General features: G+C 44.6%; 1 protein-coding gene and 1 non-coding gene across 6 annotated transcripts in view; one reads left to right on the top strand and one right to left on the bottom strand.

The window, feature by feature from the left end:
- Nucleotides 1-25,293, bottom strand: part of TFB1M (transcription factor B1, mitochondrial) — a 396,419-nt gene extending 371,126 nt beyond the window's left edge. For 3 of the 5 annotated variants that reach the window (XM_069769396.1, XM_069769398.1, XM_069769400.1), the window contains exons 1-3: nucleotides 25,210-25,293; nucleotides 8,693-8,827; nucleotides 2,166-2,317 (exon numbers count right to left, since the gene is read on the bottom strand). In XM_069769396.1, coding sequence (XP_069625497.1) covers nucleotides 2,166-2,317; nucleotides 8,693-8,807 — 267 coding nt within the window. In that variant the 5' untranslated portion in view covers nucleotides 8,808-8,827; nucleotides 25,210-25,293. Of the gene's footprint in view, nucleotides 1-2,165; nucleotides 2,318-8,692; nucleotides 8,828-25,165 lie in introns of all 5 variants that reach the window. The other 2 variants (XM_069769397.1, XM_069769399.1) reach the window with 2 other exon arrangements.
- TRNAW-CCA (transfer RNA tryptophan (anticodon CCA)) lies at nucleotides 14,518-14,590 on the top strand. Its single transcript has one exon. It is a non-coding gene; the product is annotated as a tRNA-Trp (tRNA).
- Nucleotides 25,294-26,032: the final 739 nt, after the last annotated feature.

The raw sequence follows: 26,032 nt of genomic DNA, 5'->3' as shown, positions 1-26,032 counted from the left end.
CCAAAATATCAGCTCAGTTTTAGCATTTAGTGAACCTAGCAAAAAAGCCAAACAAAAAACAAGTGTGGGATTGCACTTTTTTTGCAATTTCACCGCACTTGGAATTTTTTCCCCGTTTTCTAGTACAAGACATGGTAAAACCAATGGTGTCGTTCAAAAGTACAACTCGTCCCACAAAAAAATAAGCCGTCACATGATCATATGGACGGAAATATTAAAAGTTATGGCTCTGGGAAGGAGGGGAGTGAAAAACGAAAACGCAAAAACGAAAAAGGGCCGTGGCGTGAAGGGGTTAAATCACCCCCCTTTCACCCCATTCAAAATAAAACAATAAAAAAAAAAAAAAATCAAAAAAAAAAAATCAAACTTACACATATTTAGTATCGCCGGGTTCAGAATCGCCCGCACTATCAATAAAAAAAAGCATTAACCTGATCGCTAAACAGCGTAGCGAGAAAAAAATAACGGGCGATTAAAAGAACTTATCTGCACAAAAGTGGTGTTAATAAAAACATCAGCTTGGAATGCAAAAAATAAGCCTTCAACCGACCCCATATCACAGAAAATGGAGGTGCTACGGGTATCGGAAAATGGCGCAATTTTTTTTTTTTTTGGAATTTTTTTTCAACCACTTCGGTAAAAGAGAACCTAGACATGTTTGGTTTCTATGAACTCGTAATGACCTGGAGAATCATAATGGCAGGTCAGTTTTAGCATTCAGTGAACCCAGTAAAAAAGCCAAACAAAAAACAAGTGTGGGATTGCACTTTTTTTTGCAATTTCACCGCACTTGGAATTTTGTTCCCGTTTTCTAGTACACGACATGGTAAAACCAATGGTGTCGTTCAAAAGTACAACTCATCCAACAAAAAATAGGCCCTCACATGGCCATATTGACAGAAAAATAAAAAAGTTATGGCTCTGGGAAAGAGGAGAGCGAAAAACGAACATGGAAAATCCCAAGGTCATGAAGGGGTTAAGGTCCGTCTGGTCACTGTGATGTGCGCACCCCAACGCGCATTTCGGAAGTATTTTCCTTCGTCAGGGGGTCACCCGCTATGTTGTGTGCACACTTTTAATGTATTATTTCTATTGCTATTTGTATTAGTAAAGGCATTTTAATTGTTATTACTTTTGCCTGGAATTTCATGGTCTTCCATGGTGTTGGTTCTTTTTTACAATCAGTCAAAATGTTGAAAAGACTGATCCTGTGAAGATTGTAAAAAACGGGTGCCAACGGGCAGCGCAGGATAAGTCGCTGAGCGATTTTCCGACGTACACAAAAACGTTTCTATGTGCGTTGCCTCCGCCCGACGGACAGCGATTTTATGACGGATCCAGTGCACGACGGATGAAACGGATGGCCTTCCGTCACAATCCGTGGCTAATACAAGTCTATGAGAAAAAAGCGGATCCGGCAGAAACATTTGCTGGATCTGTTTTTTTTTTTTTTTTTTTTTTTTTCACAAAACGACGCATTGTGACGGAAAAAGAAAGATGGAAGTGTGAAAGAAGCCTCAATGTAGGAAGCAAACAAGGAGAATATGAGTCCACATACTGCCCATGGTGTATTTTCGGATGGGCAGATGTAATGCACAGAAAAAAAATGGACCTATGGAGAAAGACTCACCATTTCTGATAAAGGGGTTGAGAGAAGGGAACATCCCCTTTTCTTTAGCACACACACATTCACAAAGACAGCCCAGATCATTTGAATGTCAAGTGTAAGGCTACTTTCACACTAGCGTCGGCCCGTCGCAGTGCGTCGGGCCGACGTACCGACGCATCCTATGTCAACGCAGCACAACGGGGGCAGCGGATGCATTATTACAACGCATCCGCTGCCCCATTGTGAGTCGCTGGGAGGAGGGGGCGGAGTTCCGGCCACGCATGCGCCGTCGGAAATGGCGGACACAACGCACCAAAAAACGTTACAAGCAATGTTTTTTTAATGCCGACGGTCCACCACAACATGACGCAACCATCGCACGACGGTTGCGACGTGTGGCAATGCGTCGCTATTACAAGCCTATGGAGAAAAAAACGCATCCTGCAAACAACTTTGCAGGATGCGTTTTTTCTGCAAAACGACGCATTGCGACATGCGTTGTACAACGCTAGTGTGAAAGCAGCCTAACAGGTAGACTTGGTGATAAAGTATATACCTTAAGTCCAGGAATAAATCTAGTATCCTTTTCAACCACAAGGAGTTCTTCAGCACCTGAATTTAGTATAGCCCTTGTCATGCCTCCTGGCCCAGGGCCAACCTCACACACATAAGCATTTTTTATATTTCCAGCTTTCCGTACAATTTTATCTGAAAAACAAGAACTTTCTAAATGAATGTAATATCACACATGTAGAAAAACAAACTAAATCATGCCATCTGGAGAATATGAAAACCTCTTTTATTCTAAGAACAACATATCCGAGTATATAACATTTATCAGAAAATAAGAAAACTTTAAAGAGAACCTGACAGCTGCTACATGCTGCCCAATCCACGGGCAGTATACAGTGGGTACGGAAAGCATTCAGACTCCTTTTTTTATTATTATTATTATTATTATTATACATTTTTATAGCGCCATTTATTCCATGGCGCTTTACATGTGAATACGGGGCAAATATAGACAAATACATTAAACATGAGCAGATAACAAGGCACACGAGTACATAAGGAGGGAGGACCCTGCCCGCGAGGGCTCACAGTCTGCAGGGGGTGGGTGAGGATACACTCTTTGTTTCATTGCAGCCATTTGGTAAACTCAAAAAAAAGTTCATTTTTTTCTCATTAACCCCTTTACCCCCAAGGGTGGTTTGCACGTTAATGACCGGGCCAATTTTTACAATTCTGACCACTGTCCCTTTATGAGGTTATAACTCTGGAACGCTTCAACGGATCCCAGTGATTCTGACATTGTTTTCTCGTGACATATTATACTTCATGATAGTGTTAAAATTTCTTTGATATTACCTGCGTCTATTTGTGAAAAAAACTGAAATTTGGCGAAAAATTTGAAAATTTCGCAATTTTCCAACTTTGTATTTTTATGCAATTAAATCACAGAGATATGTCACACAAAATACTTAATAAGTAACATTTCCCACATGTTTACTTTACATCAGCACAATTTTGGAACCAAAATTTTTTTTTGTTAGGGAGTTATAAGGGTTAAAAGTTGACCAGCAATTTCTCATTTTTACAACACCATTTTTTTTTTTTAGGGACCACATCTCATTTGAAGTCATTTTGAGGGGTCTATATGATAGAAAATATCCAAGTGTGACGCCATTCTAAAAACTACACCCCTCAAGGTGCTCAAAACCATATTCAAGAAGTTTATTAGCCCTTCTGGTGCTTCACAGGAATTTTTGGAATGTTTAAATAAAAATGAACATTTAACTTTTTTTTCACAAAAAATTTACTTCAGCTCCAATTTGTTTTATTTTACCAAAGGTAACAGGAGAAAATGGACCCCAAAAGTTGTTGTACAATTTGTCTTGAGTACACCGATACCCCATATGTGGGGGTAAACCACTGTTTGGGCGCATGACAGAGCTCGGAAGTGAAGGAGCGCCATTTGACTTTTCAATGCAAAATTGACTGGAATCGAGATGGGACGCCATGTTGCATTTGGAGAGCCCCTGATGTGCCTAAACATTGAAACCCTCCACAAGGGACACCAGTTTGGAAAGTAGACCCCCTAAATAACTTATCTAGAGGTGTGGTGAGCACTTTGACCCACCAAGTGCTTTACAGAAGTTTATAATGCAGAACCGTAAAAAAAAAATCATATTTTTTCACAAAAATTATCTTTTCGCCCCCAATATTTTATTTTCCCAAGGGTAAGAGAAGAAACTGGACCCCAAAAGTTGTTGTACAATTTGTCCTGAGTACGCTGATACCCCATATGTGGGGGTAAACTACTGTTTGGGCGTAGACCAAAAAAGGAACTTATCTAGATGTGTGGTGAGCGCTCTGACCCACCAAGGGCTTCACAGAAGTTTATAATGCAGAGCCGTAAAAACAAAACAAAAATTTTTTCCCACAAAAATTATTTTTTAGCCCCCAGTTTTGTATTTTCCCGAGGGTAACAGGAGAAATTGGACCCAAAATTTGTTGTCCAATTTGTCCTAAGTGCGCTGATACCCCATATGCGGGGGGGAACCACTGTTTGGGCGCATGGGAGGGCTCGGAAGGGAAGGAGCGCCATTTGGAATGCAGACTTAGATGGAATGGTCTGTAGGTGTCACGTTGAGTTTGCAGAGCCCCTAATGTACCTAAACAATAGAAACCCCCAACAAGTGACCCCATTTTGGAAACTAGACCCGCCAAGGAACTTATCTAGATGTGTTGTGAGAACTTTGAGCCCCCAAGTGTTTCACTACAGTTTATAACGCAGAGCCGTGAAAATAAAAAATCTTTTTTTTCCCCACAAAAATTATTTTTTAGCCCCCAGTTTTGTATTTTCCCAAGGGTAACAGGAGAAATTGGACCCCAAAAGTAGTTGTCCTATTTGTCCTGAGTACGCTGATACCCCATATGTTGGGGTAAACCCCTGTTTGGGCACACGGGAGAGCTCGGAAAGGAAGGAGCACTGTTTTACTTTTTCAACGCAGAATTGGCTGGAATTGAGATCGGACGCCATGTCGCGTTTGGAGAGCCCCTGATGTGCCTAAACAGTGGAAACCCCCCAATTATAACTGAAACCCTAATCCAAACACACCCCTAACCCTAATCCCAACAGTAACCCTAAACACACCTCTAACCCTGACACCCCCCTAACCCTAATCCCAACCCTATTCCCAACCGTAAATGTAATCTAAACCCTAACCGTAACTTTAGCCCCAACCCTAACTGTAGCCTTAACCCTAGCCCAAACCCTAGCCCTAACCCTAATGGGAAAATGGAAATAAATACATTTTTTTAATTTTTCCCTAACTAAGGGGGTGATGAAGGGAAGTTTGATTTACTTTTATAGTGGGTTTTTTAGCGGATTTTTATGATTGGCAGCCGTCACACACTGAAAGACGCTTTTTATTGCAAAAAATATTTTTTGCGTTACCACATTTTGAGAGCTATAATTTTTCCATATTTTGGTCCACAGAGTCATGTGAGGTCTTGTTTTTTGCGGGATGAGTTGACGTTTTTATTGGTAACATTTCCGGGCACGTGACATTTTTTGATCGCTTTTTATTCCGATTTTTGTGAGGCAGAATGACCAAAAACCAGCTATTGCTTTATTCTCAGGACTATAACTTTTTTATTTTTTTGCTGATGATGCTGTATGGCGGCTCGTTTTTTGCGGGACAAGATGACGTTTTCAGCGGTACCATGGTTATTTATATCCGTCTTTTTGATCACGTGTTATTCCACTTTTTGTTCGGTGGTATGATAATAAAGCGTTGTTTTTTGCCTCGTTTTTTTTTTCTTACGGTGTTTACTGAAGGGGTTAACTAGTGGGCCAGTTTTATAGGTCGGGTCGTTACGGACGTGGCAATACTAAATATGTGTACTTTTATTGTTTTGTTTTTTTTATTTAGATAAAAATGTATTTATGGGAATAATACCGTATATATTTTTTTTCATTATTTAGGTTTTCTCACATTTGGAAAAAATTTTTTTTACTTTGTCCCAGGGGGTGAACATCACAGATCGATGATCTGACAGTTTGCATAGCACTCTGTCAGATCACCAATCTGACTTACAGCAGTGCAGGCTTACCAAAAAACCGCGGTAAATCCTACGTGTGCACATAGCCTCACAGCGTCAAATTCTGGTTTTCATTGATCTGGAAATGAAGCATGGAAGTGCACTTGCAGTCTATGGTTTCTCGATGCCAGGACATCTCCGCTTATTGACAGTGGAGAGAGGGAGTGGTCTTCTGCAGAAAACCCTCTGTCTCACGGGGTGGAACAAAGTGGAGCCCTAGAATGCTAGAGCATTGTCACGTCTACAAGTGCATTTGTGGACCTAATTTGCATATCAACAAAAGCCAAATTTTGGCGCAAGTGATGGTGCTATATTAGTTATCTTCCATAAAGTCTTAAACTGCACTACTGCACTATCCCACACCTTTATTTGCATTGGAGTAGTTTTACTAATGGGCTGCCTATAATAAATCAAATGATTTAGAACTCATACTCGTATATCATATTCACACATGCATAACACAATGGCATTTCTGTAGATCCAATGACCCAATGTGACCAGAAATGGATCTGTTTAACCCCTTTCTGACCTCGGACGGGATACTGCGTCCGAGGTCAGAAGCCCCGCTTTGATACGGGCTCCTGCGGTGAGCCCGCATCAAAGCCGGGACATGTCAGCTGTTTTGAACAGCTGACATGTGCCCGTAATAGGCGCGAGCAGAATCGCGATCTGCCCGCGCCTATTAACTAGTTAAATGCCGCTGTCAAACGCAGACAGCGGCATTTAACTACCGCATCCGGCCGGGCGGCCGGAAATGACGTCATCGCCGACCCCCGTCACATGATCGGAGGTCGGCGATGCTTCTCCATTGTAACCATAGAGGTCCTTGAGACCTCTATGGTTACTGATCGCTGGTAGCTGTGAGCGCCACCCTGTGGTCGGTGCTCACAGCACACCTGCAATTCTGCTACATAGCAGGCAGTGAACAGCAGATCGCTGCTATGTAGCAGAGGTGATCGTGCTGTGCCTGCTTCTAGCCTCCCATGGAGGTTATTGAAGCATGGCAAAAGTTAAAAAAAAGTTTAAAAAAATGTGAAAAAAATAAAAAAAAATATTAAAGTTTTAAATCACCCCCCTTTCGCCCCAATCAAAATAAATCAATTAAAAAAATCTACACATATTTGGTATCGCCGTGCTCAGAATCGCCCGATCTATCAATTAAAAAAAAGCATTAACCTGATCGCTAAACAGCGTAGCGAGAAAAAAATTTGAAACGCCAGAATTACGTTTGTTTTTGGTCGCCGCGACATTAAATTAAAATGTAATAACGGGCGATCAAAAGAACGTATCTGCACCAAAATGCTATCATTAAAAACGTCATCTCGGCACGCAAAACATAAGCCCTAAACTGACCCCAGATCATGAAAAATGGAGACGCTGCGAGTATCGGAAAATGGCGCAATATTTTTTATTTATTTTTTTAGCAAAGTTTGGAATTTTTTTTCACAACTTAGGTAAAAAATACTGAGAACAAAAATCCCATATACATAATGTGAGAAAACGGATTCCTGGTGAAAATAATGCCAAGAAAATCCGAACTCACTCTATCTGCTCAAAACAAATTATATTTGCCAGGAGGAGAAACTGAGCATCGATGAACAATATAAATCAACTTTATTCAAAAGCTACACATAACATATAATTACATTTCAAATATATTCAAGTAATATGAACAAAGATGACTATTAATGATAAGCTGAAAACATAACCCCCACACCCCTATTCCCTCTCCCTATGATATCTACCCACCTGGGTATATATCATACCCCTACCCACCCTCCCAAAATAAACTAAGGGAGGGAAAGAAAGGAAAGTAAGACACTGAACACTAATAGGGATCCCAGTAAAGCCACAAGTGTGTCCACCCGGAGAAACATGGGCCCCCATGTGCCATGTGAGATAATATATTAGGACCCGATAGGGTACCAAAAGTCATAAGGCTAACATGGGGATAGTACCAAAGTTACACCGGTCTAGAGGCAAATGAAAAAGGTTCCAGTGTCACTAACCTAACAGGTAAGCACCCATGCACACAACGGTGCCATAGCTGCTGGCAGCATAACAGACAGGTAAAAAGATCATAAAACGCCAGCAAAATAACAGGGGCTTACCATATACTAGGGCAGGGTGGAGGGGCAGTCGGGAGGTGGTGGTAGCTTATCATTAACAGTCATCTTTGTTCATATTACTTGAATATATTTGAAATGTAATTATATGTTATGTGTAGCTTTTGAATAAAGTTGATTTATATTGTTCATCGATGCTCAGTTTCTCCTCCTGGCAAATATATTAGGTAAAAAATAACCTAGACATGTTTGGTGTCTATGAACTCGTAATGACCTGGAGAATCATAATGTCAGGTCAGTTTTAGCATTTAGTGAACCTAGCAAATAAGCCAAACAAAAAACAAGTGTGGGATTGCACTTTTTTTGCAATTTCACCGCAGATCAATAGAGGAAACACAGCCAAGCTGGAAAAATGATCGTATTGCTGAGAGCAGGGCAGTGTGTGACACGACATGCTAAAACCAATGATGTCGTTGAAAAGTACAACTCGTCCCGCAAAAAATAAGCCCTCACATGGCCAAATTGATGGAAAAATAAAAAAAAGTTATGGCTCTGGGAAGGAGGGGAGTGAAAAATGAACACGGAAAAACGAAAAATCCCAAGGTCATGAAGGGGTTAAGTTGTGCAGCCAGTCTGGAGCACTGGGCTGTAATATGGCACAGAAATATACTACACTCCTGTTAAACTGAAAAGGGTGTATGCTATGATAAGGTTTGTACCTCCAAACTTTTACTCCTCTTATATGCAGTGATTGGCTGCAGCAGTCACATACTTTAGTCACCATGACACTCATACAGCCAAGTCAACAACAGTCAGTAAAGAATCCTCATTTCCTTATTTCTGTACAGAAATAAGCCTAAGGAATAAAAACTTTAGTAGAAACCATATTTGATGATAAAAGAAAACTTACCAGTGAGTTTCAAATCCAGCAGGAAATTTTGGGACAGTTGTTTTTCTGCTCTTAAATTGTAAAGTTTTATAATTTCCCTTATGGTCGGCAATGGAGGTAAACGATACGGAGTCATCTTTCTGAAATATTCATAAACTGAATCAAAGAAAGAAGAGTGAAAATTCAGTATATTTAACCTGATACATTGATATTGTAAAGTCCGACTATAAGGTCTCATACTCATCTGTGTGAAAAAGGGGCGAGTGCAATTCGATTAAAAAAAAAAAAAAATAATAATCAGATTGCACTCTGACTAATGTTATTCTATTAGTCCCCGCTCATCTGCGATTTTTTTCTCAGCTCAGATCAGACTTTGAAAAAAACTGCAGCATGTTATTGGCCACATATATCAGATGGGACTCACCATGCAAGTGCCGTCAGATGTTTATGCACCCATTTCCTAGAAAACCCAACATTTCATCAGCTGAATACAGTAAATTCACTGTGTGACCCTTCAGAATAGAATAGACATTGAATTGATAGGTAGAAAGATGTCAGTGACACATACAATTAGTGCAGTGCATGTGTAGTTTAATGTTAATGTATTTAGCTAATAATTCATTAACTTAAAAAAAATGGCAGTGGGGTCCCCCGACATTTTAATAACCAGCTGAGGGAAATCTGACAGTTGAGGGCTTGATATTTATAGCCTGGGAAGGGGGTAATAAACATGGAGCTTCCCAGGCTATTAATATCAGCTCACAGTTGTATACTTCGCCTTTACTGGTTATTAAAATGGGAGATCCCACAAAAAGATAATGTGAGGCCCCCTATAACTAATAACCAGCAAAGGCTAGGCAGACAGCTGTGAGATGATAATTTATTTATGACTTAAATACATGTACAGTAGGCTACACACGCAAAGCAATGATTATATATCTCACTCACATATTTCTACCTATCTACTGAAGAATATTTAGCTAGAAAACTATATTTAAATGACAGAGAAATACTCTGTAAAATCTGATGTTAAAATCGCATTGCATTATGGATTGCATACACATGTCATACCAATATTATATGGATTCTAGGTGAGAAAAATCGCATTGTACTTGCATGATATTTGTATGACACATGTTCGACTTTTCAGGAACAACATAGGAGCGATTTTATTAACATTGATGGGTATGAGCCATTGATTTTTTCCATACATCTACAAATTGCAATGGATGTCCTCATATGAACTCGAGCCTGGGAACTTTTCAGAATATTTTCCCATGCTCGAGTTCATATGAGGACATCCAGCAGAGGGCGCATCACCGCAACTCGAGGTAACTACAGGTCATTCACCTACATTCCATTCATTCGCGGGGTTTTTACAAGCAGGGGTGGCTGCATTAGCAGGCTTCTGCTTGTAAGATTAGTTAACCCTTTCAGATGGATTTACAGCGTGGGACGTGACTGATCGTCGGAAGGTATGGAATATTGTTGTTTGTTTTTTTTACATTTGTTCCAGGTGACAAGGGTCTTCAGGTGGATTACCAGTATAATAAAATATTACAACAACCTGTGTATTTATTTCATTAAAAGACTTAGTAATAATGTGTGTGTGTTTTATTAACCATTTCATACTATTGGATTAATAATGGATAGGTGTCATAATTGACGCCTCTCCATTATTAATCTGGCTTAATGTCACCTTACAATAGCAAGGTGACATTAACCCTTCATTACTCCATATCCTACCGCTACACGGGAATGGGAAGAGAGTGGCCAAGTGCCAGAATAGGCGCATCTTTCAGATGTGCCTTTTCTAGGGTGGCTGGGGGCAGATGTTTTTAGCCAGGGGGGGGCCAATAACCATGGACCCTCTCCAGGCTATTAACCCCTTAACGACTGCAGATACGCCTTTTAACGGCGGCAGTTAAGGGTACTTAAACCACAGCGCCATTAATTAACGGCGCTGTGAAAAAAGTGAATAGCGCCCCCCAGAGTCGGACTTTCTCTGGGGTGTCAGTAGCCGGGGGTAGCCGAGACCCCATAGAACATGATTCGGGGGTTTTGTTACCGACCCCGGGTTGCGATCGCCGGTAATTAACCGTTTACCGGCGATCACAAAAAAAAAAAAACGTGATTTTCCATTTAATTTCTCTGTCCTCTGATGTGATCACACATCAGAGGACAGAGAAATGGGGTCCCCAATAGCCCCCCCGATACTCACCTGTCTCCCCCGGTGCTCCTCATGGCTCCCGATGGGCGCCGTCATCTTTCTCCGGCCAAAAAATGTCGGGCGCATGTGCAGTGCGCCCGCCGGCCGGCACCCGGAGAATCTTTGGCCCCAAAGAACATGATCGGGGTTGGTTTTTACCGACCCCTGTTTTGCGATCGCCGGTAATGATGATCGGTTCTGTGATCGCACATCAGAGGACAGAGAAATAGGGGGATTCGGGGACCCTGCTATACTTACCAGTGTCCCTGGGTCCTCCTGCTTCTTCTCCTGGCCGCCATCTTCATCCGGAAAGAAAATGGCGGGTGCATGCGCAGTGCGCCCGCCATATTCTGCCGGCCAGCAGGTGGAGCAGTTGGGGCTAAATTTAGGGTTGGGGCTAAAATTTAGGGTTAGGCTTTTCTCACACTTGCGTTGGCCCGATGTACAGACGCACGTTGTGAAAATTGCGCACAACGTGGGCAGCGGATGCATTTTTTCAACGCATCCGCTGCCCAGTCCATGTCCTATATATTGACTCGAGTATAAGCCTAGGGTGGAAATGCAGCATTTACCGGAGAATTTCAAAAATAAAAATAGATCATTATTTCCCCATAGCTGTGCCATATAGTGCTCTGCACCGTTCATATTTCCCCATAGCTGTGCCATATAGTGCTCTGCACCGTTCATATTTCCCCATAGCTGTGCCATATAGTGCTCTGCACCGTTCATATTTCCCCATAGCTGTGCCATATAGTGCTCTGCACCGTTCATATTTCCCCATAGTTTTGCCATATAGTGCTCTGCACCGTTCATATTTCCCCATAGCTCTGCCATATAGTGCTCTGTACCGTTCATATTTCCCCATAGCTCTGCCATATAGTGCTCTGTACTGTTCATATTTCCCCATAGCTCTGCCATATAGTGCTCTTCACCGTTCATATTTCCCCTTAGCTCTGCCATATAGTGCTCTGCACCATTCATATTTCCCCATAGCTGTGCCATATAGTGCTCTGCACCGTTCATTATTGTTCCATAGCTGTGCCATATAGTTCTCTGCACCGTTCATATTTACCCATAGCTGTGCCATATAGTGCTTTGCACCGTTCATATTTCCCCATATCTGTGCCCTATATGCTCTGCACCGTTCATATTTCCCCATAGCTCTGCCATATAGTGCTCTGCACCGTTCATATTTCCCCATAGCTGCCATATAGTGCTCTGCACCGTTCATATTTCCCCATAGCTGTGCCCCATATAGTGCTCTGCACCGTTCATATTTCCCCATATCTGTGCCCTATATGCTCTGCACCGTTCATATTTCCCCATAGCTGTGCCATATAGTGCTCTGCACCGTTCATATTTCCCCATAGCTGTGCCCCATATAGTGCTCTGCACCGTTCATATTTCCTTATAGCTCTGCCATATATGCTCTGCACCGTTCATATTTCCCCATAGCTCTGCCATATGTGCTCTGCACCGTTCATATTTCCCCATAGCTCTGCCATATATGCTCTGCACCGTTCATATTTCCCCATAGCTGTGCCATATAGTGCTCTGCACCGTTCATATTTCCCCATAGCTGTGCCCCATATAGTGCTCTGCACCATTCATATTGCCCCATAGCTCTGCCATATATGCTCTGCACCGTTCATATTTCCCCATAGCTGTGCCATATAGTGCTCTGCACCGTTCATATTGCCCCATAGCTCTGCCATATAGTGCTCTGCACCGTTCATATTGCCCCATAGCTCTGCCATATAGTGCTCTGCACCGTTCATATTTCCCCATAGCTGTGCCCCATATAGTGCTCTGAACCGTTCATATTTCCCCATAGCTGTGCCCCATATAGTGCTCTGCACCATTCATATTTCCCCATAGCTCTGCCATATATGCTCTGCACCGTTCATATTTCCCCATAGCTGTGCCATATAGTGCTCTGCACCGTTCATATTGCCCCATAGCTCTGCCATATAGTGCTCTGCACCGTTCATATTTCCCCATAGCTGTGCCCCATATAGTGCTCTGCACCGTTCATATTTCCCCATAGCTGTGCCCCATATAGTGCTCTGCACCGTTCATATTTCCCCATAGCTCTGCCATATATGCTCTGCACCGTTCATATTTCCCCATAGCTGTGCCATATAGTGCTCTGCACCGTTCATATTGCCTCATAGCTCTGCCATATAGTGCTCTGCACCGTTCATATTTCCCCATAGCTGTGCCCCATACAGTGCTCTGCACCGTTCATATTTCCCCATAGCTGTGCCCCATATAGTGCTCTGCACCATTCATATTTCCCCATAGCTCTGCCATATATGCTCTGCACCGTTCATATTTCCCCATAGCTGTGCCATATAGTGCTCTGCTCCGTTCATATTTCCACATAGCTGTGCCATATAGTGCTCTGCACCGTTCATATTGCCCCATAGCTCTGCCATATAGTGCTCTGCACCGTTCATATTGCCCCATAGCTCTGCCATATAGTGCTCTGCACCGTTCATATTTCCCCATAGCTGTGCCCCATATAGTGCTCTGCACCGTTCATATTTCCCCATAGCTGTGCCCCATATAGTGCTCTGCACCATTCATATTTCCCCATAGCTCTGCCATATATGCTCTGCACCGTTCATATTTCCCCATAGCTGTGCCATATAGTGCTCTGCTCCGTTCATATTTCCCCATAGCTGTGCCATATAGTGCTCTGCACCGTTCATATTGCCCCATAGCTGTGCCATATAGTGCTCTGCACCGTTCATATTTCCCTATAGCTGTGCCATATAGTGCTCTGCTCCGTTCATATTTCCCCATAGCTCTGCCATATAGTGCTCTGCACCATTCATTATTTCCCCATAGATGCTCCACATAAATCTGTGCCGCTGCTGCTGCTGCAATAAAAAAAAAAAAAAAAAAAAATGCCATACTCACCTCTCTTGCTTGCAGCTCCCAGCGTCCGATCCCGGCTGTTATGAATAGGTAATTCAGAACCACAATGGACCTTGAAGTTCAGAGCACACAAAGTGACCTGACAATAACCAAAAAACAAAGGACGAGCTCTGAGACGTGGGAACTCTGCTGACCGCAATCCCTAAACCTATCACACCACACTAGAGGTAGCCGTGGATTGCGCCTAACGCTCCCTATGCAACTCGGCACAGCCTGAGAAACTAGCTAGCCCTGAAGATAGAAAAATAAGCCTACCTTGCCTCAGAGAAATTCCCCAAAGGAAAAGGCAGCCCCCCACATATGACTGTGAGTTAAGATGAAAATACAAACACAGAGATGAAATAGATTTAGCAAAGTGAGGCCCGACTTACTGAATAGACCGAGGATAGGAAAGATAGCTTTGCGGTCAACACAAAAACCTACAAACAACCACGCAGAGGGGCAAAAAGACCCTCCGCACCGACTAACGGTACAGAGGTGCTCCCTCTGCGTCTCAGAGCTTCCAGCAAGCAAGAAAAACCAATATAGCAAGCTGGACAAAAAAATAAAGCAAACAAAAGTAACACAAGCAGAACTTAGCTTATGCTGAGCAGACAGGCCACAGGAACGATCCAGGAGGAAGCAAGACCAATACTAGAACATTGACTGGAGGCCAGGATCAAAGCACTAGGTGGAGTTAAATAGAGCAGCACCTAACCCAGTGGCCTAATGGATAAGGCGTCAGCCTCCAGAGCTGGAGATTGTGGGTTCAAGTCCCATCTGGGTCGATTTTATAAATGATAAATGATAAATAGTGTATGACACCTGTGTATAATTTATGTGCAGTGTATGATGTATGAATATACATGATAATCAATGTATGGGAATTTAGTGTGATATATCAGTATGTACATTATATGTAATCAATGGTTCTGTAATAATTATAATGTGGGCAGTTTTTGTTCTTATTGAACAATATTGTATCATACAATTAGGTTCTGTAGAAGGACGTAGATCTGGGGATTTATTATGATGGAATATAGGCTGAACTGGATGGACAAATGTATTTTTTCGGCCTTACTAACTTTGTTACTATGTTACTAACGACTTCACCACATCACCTGAGGAAGGAAACTCAGAAGCCGCAGTACCACTCACATCCACCAACAGAAGCCCATAGACAGAATCAGCCGAAGTACCACTTGTGACCACAGGAGGGAGCTCGACCACAGAATTCACAACACCCGGCGTCTCTCCGCACTGACTGATCAGGCAGAGGGCACCGCGCACACTATATGCGTTATTGCGCTCTCTGACCTGAACAGTCAGAGCGCAGAGACGCCGGGAAGATGGAGCGGCGCCCGGCGGCTGGAACGGGGACAGGTAACTATGACATATTTACCTGGTCCCGGCGTCCGGCTCCTTCTCCCGCACAGCTGACTTCCGTGCCGCAGCCTCTTCCTCTATCAGCGGTCACCGTTACCACTGATTAGAGAAATGAATAGGCGGCTCCACCCCTATGGGAGGTGGAGCCGCCTATTCATTTCTCTAATGAGCGGTCCCACGTGACCGCTGAACAGTGGAAGAACTGCAGCACCCGAAGACCGTGGGACGGCAGGGTGAGCGCCAGGATCGCTGGAAGCAGGTAAGTATGCCTCAGCGCCCTCACCCGCCGACCCTGCCACCCACCTTGACTCGAGTATAAGCCGAGAGGGGCACTTTCAGCTGAAAAATTTGGGCTGAAAATCTCGGCTTATACTCGAGATATATATATATATATATATATATATATATATATATATATATATATATATATATATATATATATATAACACACACACACACACACACACACAGTCATGGCCAAAAGTATTCACACCCTGCAATTCAGTCAGATAATACTCAGTTTCTTCCTGAAAATGATTCTTCATTTAATTTGTCTTAAATGAAAAAGCACAAAAGAGAATGAAGCAAAAAGCAAAACATTGATCATTTCACACAAAACTCCAAAAATGGGCCAGACAAAAGTAATGGCACCCTCAGCCTAACACTTAGTTGCACAACCTTTAGCCAAAATAACTGCGACCAACCGTTTCCGGTAACCATCAATGAGTTTCTTGCAATGCTCTGCTAGAATTTTAGACCATTCTTCTTTGGCAAACTGCTCCAGGTCCCTGATATTTGAAGGGTGACTTCTCCAAACAGCCATTTTTAGATCTCTCCACAGGTGTTCTATGGGATTCAGGTCTGGACTCATTGCTGGCCACCTTAGAAGTCTCCAGTGCTTGCTCTCAAACCATTTTCTAGTGCTTTTTGAAGTGTGTTTTGGGTCATTGTCCTGCTGGAAGACCCATGAGGTAGACCCAGCTTTCTCACACTGGGCCCTACATTATGCTGCAAAATTTGTTGGTAGTCTTCAGGCTTCATAATGCCATGCACACGGTCAAGCAGTCCAGTGCCAGAGGCAGCAAAGCAACCCCAAAATATCAGGGAACCTCCGCCATGTTTGACTGTAGGGACCGTGTTCTTTTCTTTGAATGCCTCTTTTTTTCTCCTGTAAACTCTATGTTGATGCCTTTGCCCAAAAAGCTCTACTTTTGTCTCATCTGACTAGAGAACATTCTTCCAAAACGTTTTAGGCTTTTTCAGGTAAGTTTTGGCAAACTCCGGCCTGGCTTTTTTTATGTCTCGGGGTAAGAAGTGGGGTCTTCCTGGGTCTCCTACCATACAGTCCCTTTTCATTCAGACGCCGACGGATAGTACGGGCTGACACTATTGTACCCTCGGACTGCAGGGCAGCTTGAACTTGTTTGGATGTTAGCCGGGGTTCTTTATCCAACATCCGCACAATCTTGCATTGAAATCTCTTGTCAATTTTTCTTTTCCATCCACATCTAGGGAGGTTAGCCACAGTGCCATGGGCTTTAAACTTCTTGATGACACTGCGCATGGTAGACACAGGAACATTCAGGTCTTTGGAGATGGACCTGTAGCCTTGAGGTTGCTCATGCTTCCTCACAATTTGGTTTCTCAAGTCCTCAGACAGTTCATTGGTCTTCTTTCTTTTTTCCATGCTCAATGTGGTACACACAAGGACACAGGACAGAGGTTGAGTCAACTTTAATCCATGTCAACTGGCCGCAAGTGTGATTTATTTATTGCCAACATCTGTTAGGTGCCACAGGTAAGTTACAGGTGCTGTTAATTACACAAATAAGAGAAGCATCACATGATTTTTCGAACAGTGCCAATACTTTTGTCCACCCCCTTTTTTATGTTTGGTGTGGAATTATATCCAATTTGGCTTTAGGACAATTCTTTTTGTGTTTTTTTCATTTAAGACAAATTAAATGAAGATAATAATACCAAATAATTTTGTGTTTGCAATCATTTTCAGGAAGAAACTGAGTATTATCTGACAGAATTGCAGGGGTGTGAATACTGTTGGCCATGACTGTGTATATGTGTATATATATATATGTGTATATATATATATATATATATATATATATATATATATATATATATATATATATATATATATATATATATATATATATATATATATATATACACACAGTGGGGCAAAAAAGTATTTAGTCAGTCAGCAATAGTGCAAGTTCCACCACTTAAAAAGATGAGAGGCGTCTGTAATTTACATCATAGGTAGACCTCAACTATGGGAGACAAACTGAGAAAAAAAAATCCAGAAAATTGCATTGTCTGTTTTTTTAACATTTTATTTGCATATTATGGTGGAAAATAAGTATTTGGTCAGAAACAAAATTTCATCTCAATACTTTGTAATATATCCTTTGTTGGCAATGACAGAGGTCAAATGTTTTCTGTAAGTCTTCACAAGGTTGCCACACACTGTTGTTGGTATGTTGGCCCATTCTTCCATGCAGATCTCCTCTACAGCAGTGATGTTTTTGGCTTTTCGCTTGGCAACACGGACTTTCAACTCCCTCCAAAGGTTTTCTATAGGGTTGAGATCTGGAGACTGGCTAGGCCACTCCAGGACCTTGAAATGCTTCTTACGAAGCCACTCCTTCGTTGCCCTGGCGGTGTGCTTTGGATCATTGTCATGTTGAAAGACCCAGCCACGTTTCATCTTCAATGCCCTTGCTGATGGAAGGAGGTTTGCACTCAAAATCTCATGATACATGGCCCCATTCATTCTTTCATGTACCCGGATCAGTCGTCCTGGCCCCTTTGCAGAGAAACAGCCCCAAAGCATGATGTTTCCACCACCATGCTTTACAGTAGGTATGGTGTTTGATGGATGCAACTCAGTATTCTTTTTCCTCCAAACACGACAAGTTGTGTTTCTACCAAACTGGAAGTTCCAGTTTGGTTTCATCAGACCATAGGACATTCTCCCAAAACTCCTCTGGATCATCCAAATGCTCTCTAGCAAACTTCAGACATGCCCGGACATGTACTGGCTTAAGCAGTGGGACACGTCTGGCACTGCAGGATCTGAGTCCATGGTGGCGTAGTGTGTTACTTATGGTAGGCCTTGTTTCATTGGTCCCAGCTCTCTGCAGTTCATTCACTAGGTCCCCCCGCATGGTTCTGGGATTTTTGCTCACCGTTCTTGTGATCATTCTGACGCCACGGGGTGGGATTTTGCATGGAGCCCCAGATTGAGGGAGATTATCAGTGGTCTTGTATGTCTTCCATTTTCTAATTATTGCTCCCACTGTTGATTTCTTCACTCCAAGCTGGTTGGCTATTGCAGATTCAGTCTTCCCAGCCTGGTGCATGGCTACAATTTTGTTTCTGGTGTCCTTTGACAGCTCTTTGGTCTTCACCATAGTGGAGTTTGGAGTCAGACTGTTTGAGGGTGTGCACAGGTGTCTTTTTATACTGATAAGTTTAAACAGGTGCCATTACTTCAGGTAATGAGTGGAGGAAAGAGGAGACTCTTAAAGAAGAAGTTACAGGTCTGTGAGAGCCAGAAATCTTGATTGTTTGTTTCTGACCAAATACTTATTTTCCACCATAATATGCAAAAAAAATGATAAAAAAACAGACAATGTGATTTTCTGGATTTTTTTTTCTCAGTTTGTCGCCCATAGTTGAGGTCTACCTATGATGTAAATTACAGACGCCTCTCATCTTTTTAAGTGGTGGAACTTGCACTATTGCTGACTGACTAAATACTTTTTTGCCCCACTGTATATATATATACACACACACACACAGTATATACGGTATGTTTTTACGATTATTTGAGCACATGGATCCATTGTATGTCCGTATGTCGGTTTTGCAAGCCTGCGAGAAAATCTCGCAGTACGGATGCCATACGGATTACATACAGAGGATGCCATGTGCAAAATATGCTGCCGCACCCTGCCTACGGATCACTATTTTGGGGACTTTTCTGCGTATTACGGCCGTAAATAACAGACCGTATTTTTATACACCGAGTGTGAGGCCGGCCTGAGCCTCAGATTTCTGTCACAAAATCAACGACAAATACACATTGGATTGTTCCAGAGGAAGGATCTGATATATGAAACTCCATGGAAAACTTGTAAATAATTCTGATGCCACAAAAATGTCACCCAAAAAAAAGAAAGACGAAGTAAAATTAAAGATATTATTATAGCAGCCATCATTCATAGGCTTCAACGTTAAAAAAAACTGTTATACAGAAATATATACATTTTCTGTTTGACTCCGTGGGCTGTAATAGCATAATGTACTATGCTCTTCATTTAAGGCTTTTGCGACATATTGACATGTAGAGTGGACAGAAAAAAAAGTGCACTCGCTGGTCCTGTGTCTGACAAATTGAACCCTATGGATAAGTATAGTGCATACATTGACCCTGGTAAACCATGATGATGAGCGATGTCGATGACGTCACTGCAGCCAATACACAACAAAGGAGAAGAGCAAGCACTGGAGAGGGAACCAGTACTATTTGGCTTCATCTTAAGTCCACTTTAATAAGTATACAATTCTTGTGCACCGGTGTATCTCTCACATTTATAGAAGTCATTTCCCTGCAGAGCGTGGGAGACAAGTTAGAATTACCGGTAATATGGAAGACCAGATTCTGATACATATTCTACCTGATATACGTTTATTTTCCAGTTGTACTGGTGTTTTAATTCGACTTTCTGCACGATTATCAGGATGACCATCTTTCCTGAGCTGCTTTTAACAACAGTCAGAGACGTTTTCTAGCAGCCCCATGAGCCATAAGAAACAATAATCTGGAGATGCTCAATGACTTCTATGGGAGCATTACCTAGGCATTCCTTATGGTGCAGAGAGCGTTGTGCAAGAAGAGAAAAGGTGAGCAGCTTAGTATTTCTGAATTGTGAATCCTGTGTTCTCTATTCTATACATTCTGCCTCTGATGATACCAGGAATGTTGAAATGTAATCTCAACAGAACAGAAAATATTAGCCTAATGCTAAGCCTAGTGGCAGAAGTGAAAACTGCAAGATTTGTTTTAATATAGACATGTAACATATAAAAATAAACAAGAAAAAAATCTTTTAAAAAAAATGTTTACCAAAAAAAAAAAAAAATCTGCTTCTGGACTGCCCATAGACTGTAAACTTCTGAGCATTCGCCACACATTACTCTGCACTGACACTCTATAACATGTGTCACAGAAATGCCATCAGATAGATGTACTGCTCTCCATGCAGCAGGGATAGCGGACATCCAATAGATGCAATGGTCTCTATCTGGCAGAGACAGTGGCCATACATTAGGTGTACCCCTCTCTATGTGGCAAGGAAAATGGCCATCTACCAGGCGTGCTGCCTTCTATGTGGAAGAGAAAATGGCTATCCACAGGTGTACTGCTATGTGCAAAGACAGTGGCCATCCACCAGGTGTACTGCTCTATGTGTGGCAGGAACAATGGCGATTCATCTCATGTACTGCTATATGGCAGAGAAAGTGGGAATTAATCGAGTGTACTATTAGCTATGTGGCAGAGACAGTTGCCATCTACCAGGTGTGCTGATTTCTATGTGGCAGGTAAAGTGTCCATCCAGCGTATGTGCTACTCTCTATATGGCAGGTACAGTGGGGATCTACCAGATGTACTGCTATGTGGCAGGTACAGTGGGCATGTACCAAATGTACTGATCACTATGTGAAAGGTATAATCGGCATCCACCAGGTGTACTGATCTCTTAAGTGGCAGGGATAGTCGCCATCAACCAGATGTACTGCTATGTGGTACCAGGCTGTGGGCATCCACCAAGTGTACTGCTAGCTATCTGGCAGGGACAGTGGTCATCTACCAGGTGTGCTGTTCTCTATGTGGTAGGCACAGTGACCATCCAGCAGGTGTCCTGCTCTCCATATGGCAGGTGCAGTGGTCATCCAACAGATGTATTGCTCTCTATGCGACAGAGTGTGTCTATTCACCAGATGTACTGCTTTGTGGCAGTGATAGAAGGTATGCAAAAAGTGTACTGCTAGCTAGTTGCGGGGACAGTGGCTATCTACCAGATGTGCTGCTCTCTATGCTCCAGAAAAATCAGAGAAGGGAAAAATTGTAGTAATAACAGTAATAATTGTAAAAAAATGAAGATGACGGCAGTGTGCCAAAACATACATTGGGGCTGGCATCATTCCAGCAGGAAAGGACTACTATTTGACATCCACCAGATGTGCCGCTCTCTATGTGACAATCACAGTGGTCATCCATCAGATGTGCCGATCTCTATGAGGCAGTCACAGTGGTCATCCACCAGATGTGCCGCTCTCTATGTGACAATCACAGTGGTCATCCATCAGATGTGCCACTATGAGGCAGTAACAGTGGTCATCCACCAGATGTGCCGCTCTCTATGAGGCAGTCACAGTGGCCATCCATCAGATGTGCCACTATGAGGCAGTAACAGTGGCCATCCATCAGATGTGCCACTATGAGGCAGTAACAGTGGTCATCCACCAGATGTGCCGCTCTCTATGTGGCAGTCACAGTGGCCATCCACCAGATGTGCCGCTCTCTATGAGGCAGTCACAGTGGCCATCCACCAGATGTGCCGCTCTCTATGAGGCAGTCACAGTGGCCATCCACCAGATGTGCCGCTCTCTATGAGGCAGTCACAGTGGCCATCCACCAGATGTGCCGCTCTCTATGAGGCAGTCACAGTGGTCATCCACCAGATGTGCCGCTCTCTATGAGGCAGTCACAGTGGCCATCCATCAGATGTGCCACTATGAGGCAGTAACAGTGGTCATCCACCAGATGTGCCGCTCTCTATGAGGCAGTCACAGTGGTCATCCACCAGATGTGCCGCTCTCTATGAGGCAGTCACAGTGGCCATCCACCAGATGTGCCGCTCTCTATGAGGCAGTCACAGTGGCCATCCACCAGATGTGCCGCTCTCTATGAGGCAGTCACAGTGGCCATCCACCAGATGTGCCGCTCTCTATGAGGCAGTCACAGTGGCCATCCACCAGATGTGCCGCTCTCTATGAGGCAGTCACAGTGGTCATCCACCAGATGTGCCGCTCTCTATGTGACAATCACAGTGGTCATCCACCAGATGTGCCGCTCTCTATGTGGCAGTCACAGTGGTCATCCACCAGATGTGCCGCTCTCTATGTGGCAGTCACAGTGGTCATCCACCAGATGTGCCGCTCTCTATGAGGCAGTCACAGTGGTCATCCACCAGATGTGCCGCTCTATATGTGGCAGTCACAGTGGCCATCCACCAGATGTGCCGCTCTCTATGTGGCAGTCGCAGTGGCCATCCACCAGATGTGCCGCTCTCTGTGAGGCAGTCGCAGTGGCCATCCACCAGATGTGCCGCTCTCTGTGAGGCAGTCGCAGTGGTCATCCACCAGATGTGCCGCTCTCTGTGTGGCAGTCGCAGTGGTCATCCACCAGATGTGCCGCTCTCTGTGTGGCAGTCGCAGTGGTCATCCACCAGATGTGCCGCTCTCTATGAGTCACAGTGGTCATCCACCAGATGTGCCGCTCTCTATGAGGCAGTCACAGTGGTCATCCACCAGATGTGCCGCTCTCTGTGTGGCAGTCGCAGTGGTCATCCACCAGATGTGCCGCTCTCTATGAGTCACAGTGGTCATCCACCAGATGTGCCGCTCTCTATGAGGCAGTCACAGTGGTCATCCACCAGATGTGCCGCTCTCTATGAGGCAGTCGCAGTGGTCATCCACCAGATGTGCCGCTCTCTGTGAGGCAGTCGCAGTGGTCATCCACCAGATGTGCCGCTCTCTGTGAGGCAGTCACAGTGGTCATCCACCAGATGTGCCGCTCTCTGTGAGGCAGTCGCAGTGGTCATCCACCAGATGTGCCGCTCTCTGTGAGGCAGTCACAGCGGTCATCCACCAGATGTGCCGCTCTCTATGAGGCAGTCAAAGTGGTCATCCACCAGATGTGCCGCTCTCTATGTGACAATCACAGTGGTCATCCATCAGATGTGCCGCTCGCTATGTGGCAGTCACAGTGGTCATCCACCAGATGTGCCGCTCTCTATGTGGCAGTCACAGTGGTCATCCACCAGATGTGCCGCTCTATGTGGCAGTCACAGTGGTCATCCACCAGATGTGCCGCTCTCTATGAGGCAGTCACAGTGGTCATCCACCAGATGTGCCGCTCTCTATGTGACAATCACAGTGGTCATCCATCAGATGTGCCGCTCGCTATGTGGCAGTCACAGTGGTCATCCACCAGATGTGCCGCTCTCTATGTGGCAGTCACAGTGGTCATCCACCAGATGTGCCGCTCTATGTGGCAGTCACAGTGGTCATCCACCAGATGTGCCGCTCTCTATGAGGCAGTCACAGTGGTCTTCCACCAGATGTGCCGCTCTATATGTGGCAGTCGCAGTGGTCATCCACCAGATGTGCCGCTCTCTGTGAGGCAGTCGCAGTGGTCATCCACCAGATGTGCCGCTCTCTATGAGGCAGTCGCAGTGGTCATCCACCAGATGTGCCGCTCTCTGTGAGGCAGTCGCAGTGGTCATCCACCAGATGTGCCGCTCTCTGTGAGGCAGTCGCAGTGGTCATCCACCAGATGTGCCGCTCTCTGTGAGGCAGTCGCAGTGGTCATCCACCAGATGTGCCGCTCTCTGTGAGGCAGTCGCAGTGGTCATCCACCAGATGTGCCGCTCTCTGTGAGGCAGTCGCAGTGGTCATCCACCAGATGTGCCGCTCTCTGTGAGGCAGTCGCAGTGGTCATCCACCAGATGTGCCGCTCTCTGTGAGGCAGTCGCAGTGGTCATCCACCAGATGTGCCGCTCTCTGTGAGGCAGTCGCAGTGGTCATCCACCAGATGTGCCGCTCTCTGTGAGGCAGTCGCAGTGGTCATCCACCAGATGTGCCGCTCTCTGTGAGGCAGTCGCAGTGGTCATCCACCAGATGTGCCGCTCTCTGTGAGGCAGTCGCAGTGGTCATCCACCAGATGTGCCGCTCTCTGTGAGGCAGTAACAGTGGTCATCCACCAGATGTGCCGCTCTCTATGAGGCAGTCACAGTGGCCATCCACCAGATGTGCCGCTCTCTATGTGGCAGTCACAGTGGCCATCCACCAGATGTGCCGCTCTCTGTGAGGCAGTCGCAGTGGTCATCCACCAGATGTGCCGCTCTCTGTGAGGCAGTCGCAGTGGTCATCCACCAGATGTGCCGCTCTCTGTGAGGCAGTCGTAGTGGTCATCCACCAGATGTGTTGCTCTCTGTGAGGCAGTCACAGTGGTCATCCACCAGATGTGCCGCTCTCTATGTGGCAGTCACAGTGGTCATTCACCAGATGTGCCGCTCTCTATGAGGCACAGTGGTCATCCATCAGATGTGCCGCTCTCTATGAGGCAGTCACAGTGGTCATCCACCAGATGTGCCGCTCTCTATGAGGCAGTCACAGTGGTCATCCACCAGATGTGCCGCTCTCTATGAGGCAGTCACAGTGGTCATCCACCAGATGTGCCGCTCTCTATGAGGCACAGTGGTCATCCATCAGATGTGCCGCTCTCTATGAGGCAGTCACAGTGGTCATCCACCAGATGTGCCGCTCTCTATGAGGCAGTCACAGTGGTCATCCACCAGATGTGCCGCTCTCTATGAGGCAGTCACAGTGGTCATCCATCAGATGTGCCGCTCTCTATGAGGCAGTCACAGTGGTCATCCATCAGATGTGCAGCTCTCTATGAGGCCGTCACAGTGGTCATCCACCAGATGTGCAGCTCTCTATGTGACAAGGACACTATCACCAATACAGCATCGAACAATTAGCTTTCATTAAACCCAGCACGTGGCTGCTCTTTCTCTGCACAGCTGGCCCGAGACATCACAATACACCTGACGTGCCGCCGCCGCCGCTCACCTCCGCCATGCCTGCACACTATAACTTACTAAAGCTTCATTTCAGCAACAGATGGACATGTTCTCACACTCACACTGAGGTTGACGGGAACGACATTGAAGATATCAGCTCCTGCTACTTTAAGGACCTTTCATTACGTCATGACCATGTGATTGTCACGTGTGTGGGAGGAATTAGCCTTTAGGATGGCTAGGCGTTGTAGTTGCTAGGGAGCAGCGCAGTCTGTGAGAAGTACATTGCGCATGCGTGGTTTGGCTGCATACACTACACGGTCAGTTACAGACATTCTAACTAGAAGCAAAGGAAACGAAGTAACACTGCTTAAGTAACGAAGCAATTCCCCAATTCCCTGCGGCGGGAAATATGTATGTGGAATTGGTATGCGTTTCCCGCTAAACACTAGCGTTTTACAAGCGTAATTAGCTTGCAGAATGCTAGTGTTTTCCAAGCGATCTGTAGCATCGCTTGGAAAACTGATTGACAGGTTGGTCACACTTGTCAAACATAGTGTTTGACAAGTGTGACCAACTTCTTACTATTGATGCTGCCTAATGATCTAATGTTAAAAATACTAAAAAAAAAAATTGTGATATTCTCACCTTCCAACGGCCCCCTCCTCGCGAATCTCCCGGCAGCTTCCGTTCCCAGTAATGCCTCGCGACAATGACCCCAGATGACATAGCATCACGCGAGACCGCTACATCATCACAGGTCATTGCCGCAAGGCATTACTGGGAACGGGAGCATCGCGAGGAGCGGGAAGGCTGTGGGGACCGCCGGAAGGGGGGAATATCTCGATTTATTATTTTAATTCTTTTTTTTAACAATTGTATGGTTCCCAAGGCCTGGAGGAGAGTCTCCTCTCCTCCACCCTGGGTACCAACCGCACATGATCC

This window comes from Ranitomeya imitator, chromosome 5, assembly GCF_032444005.1.
Source record: "Ranitomeya imitator isolate aRanImi1 chromosome 5, aRanImi1.pri, whole genome shotgun sequence".
NCBI lineage: Eukaryota > Metazoa > Chordata > Amphibia > Anura > Dendrobatidae > Ranitomeya > Ranitomeya imitator.
Note: the sequence above shows the minus strand (reverse complement) of the source record. Positions and strands in the feature narration are given on the sequence as shown.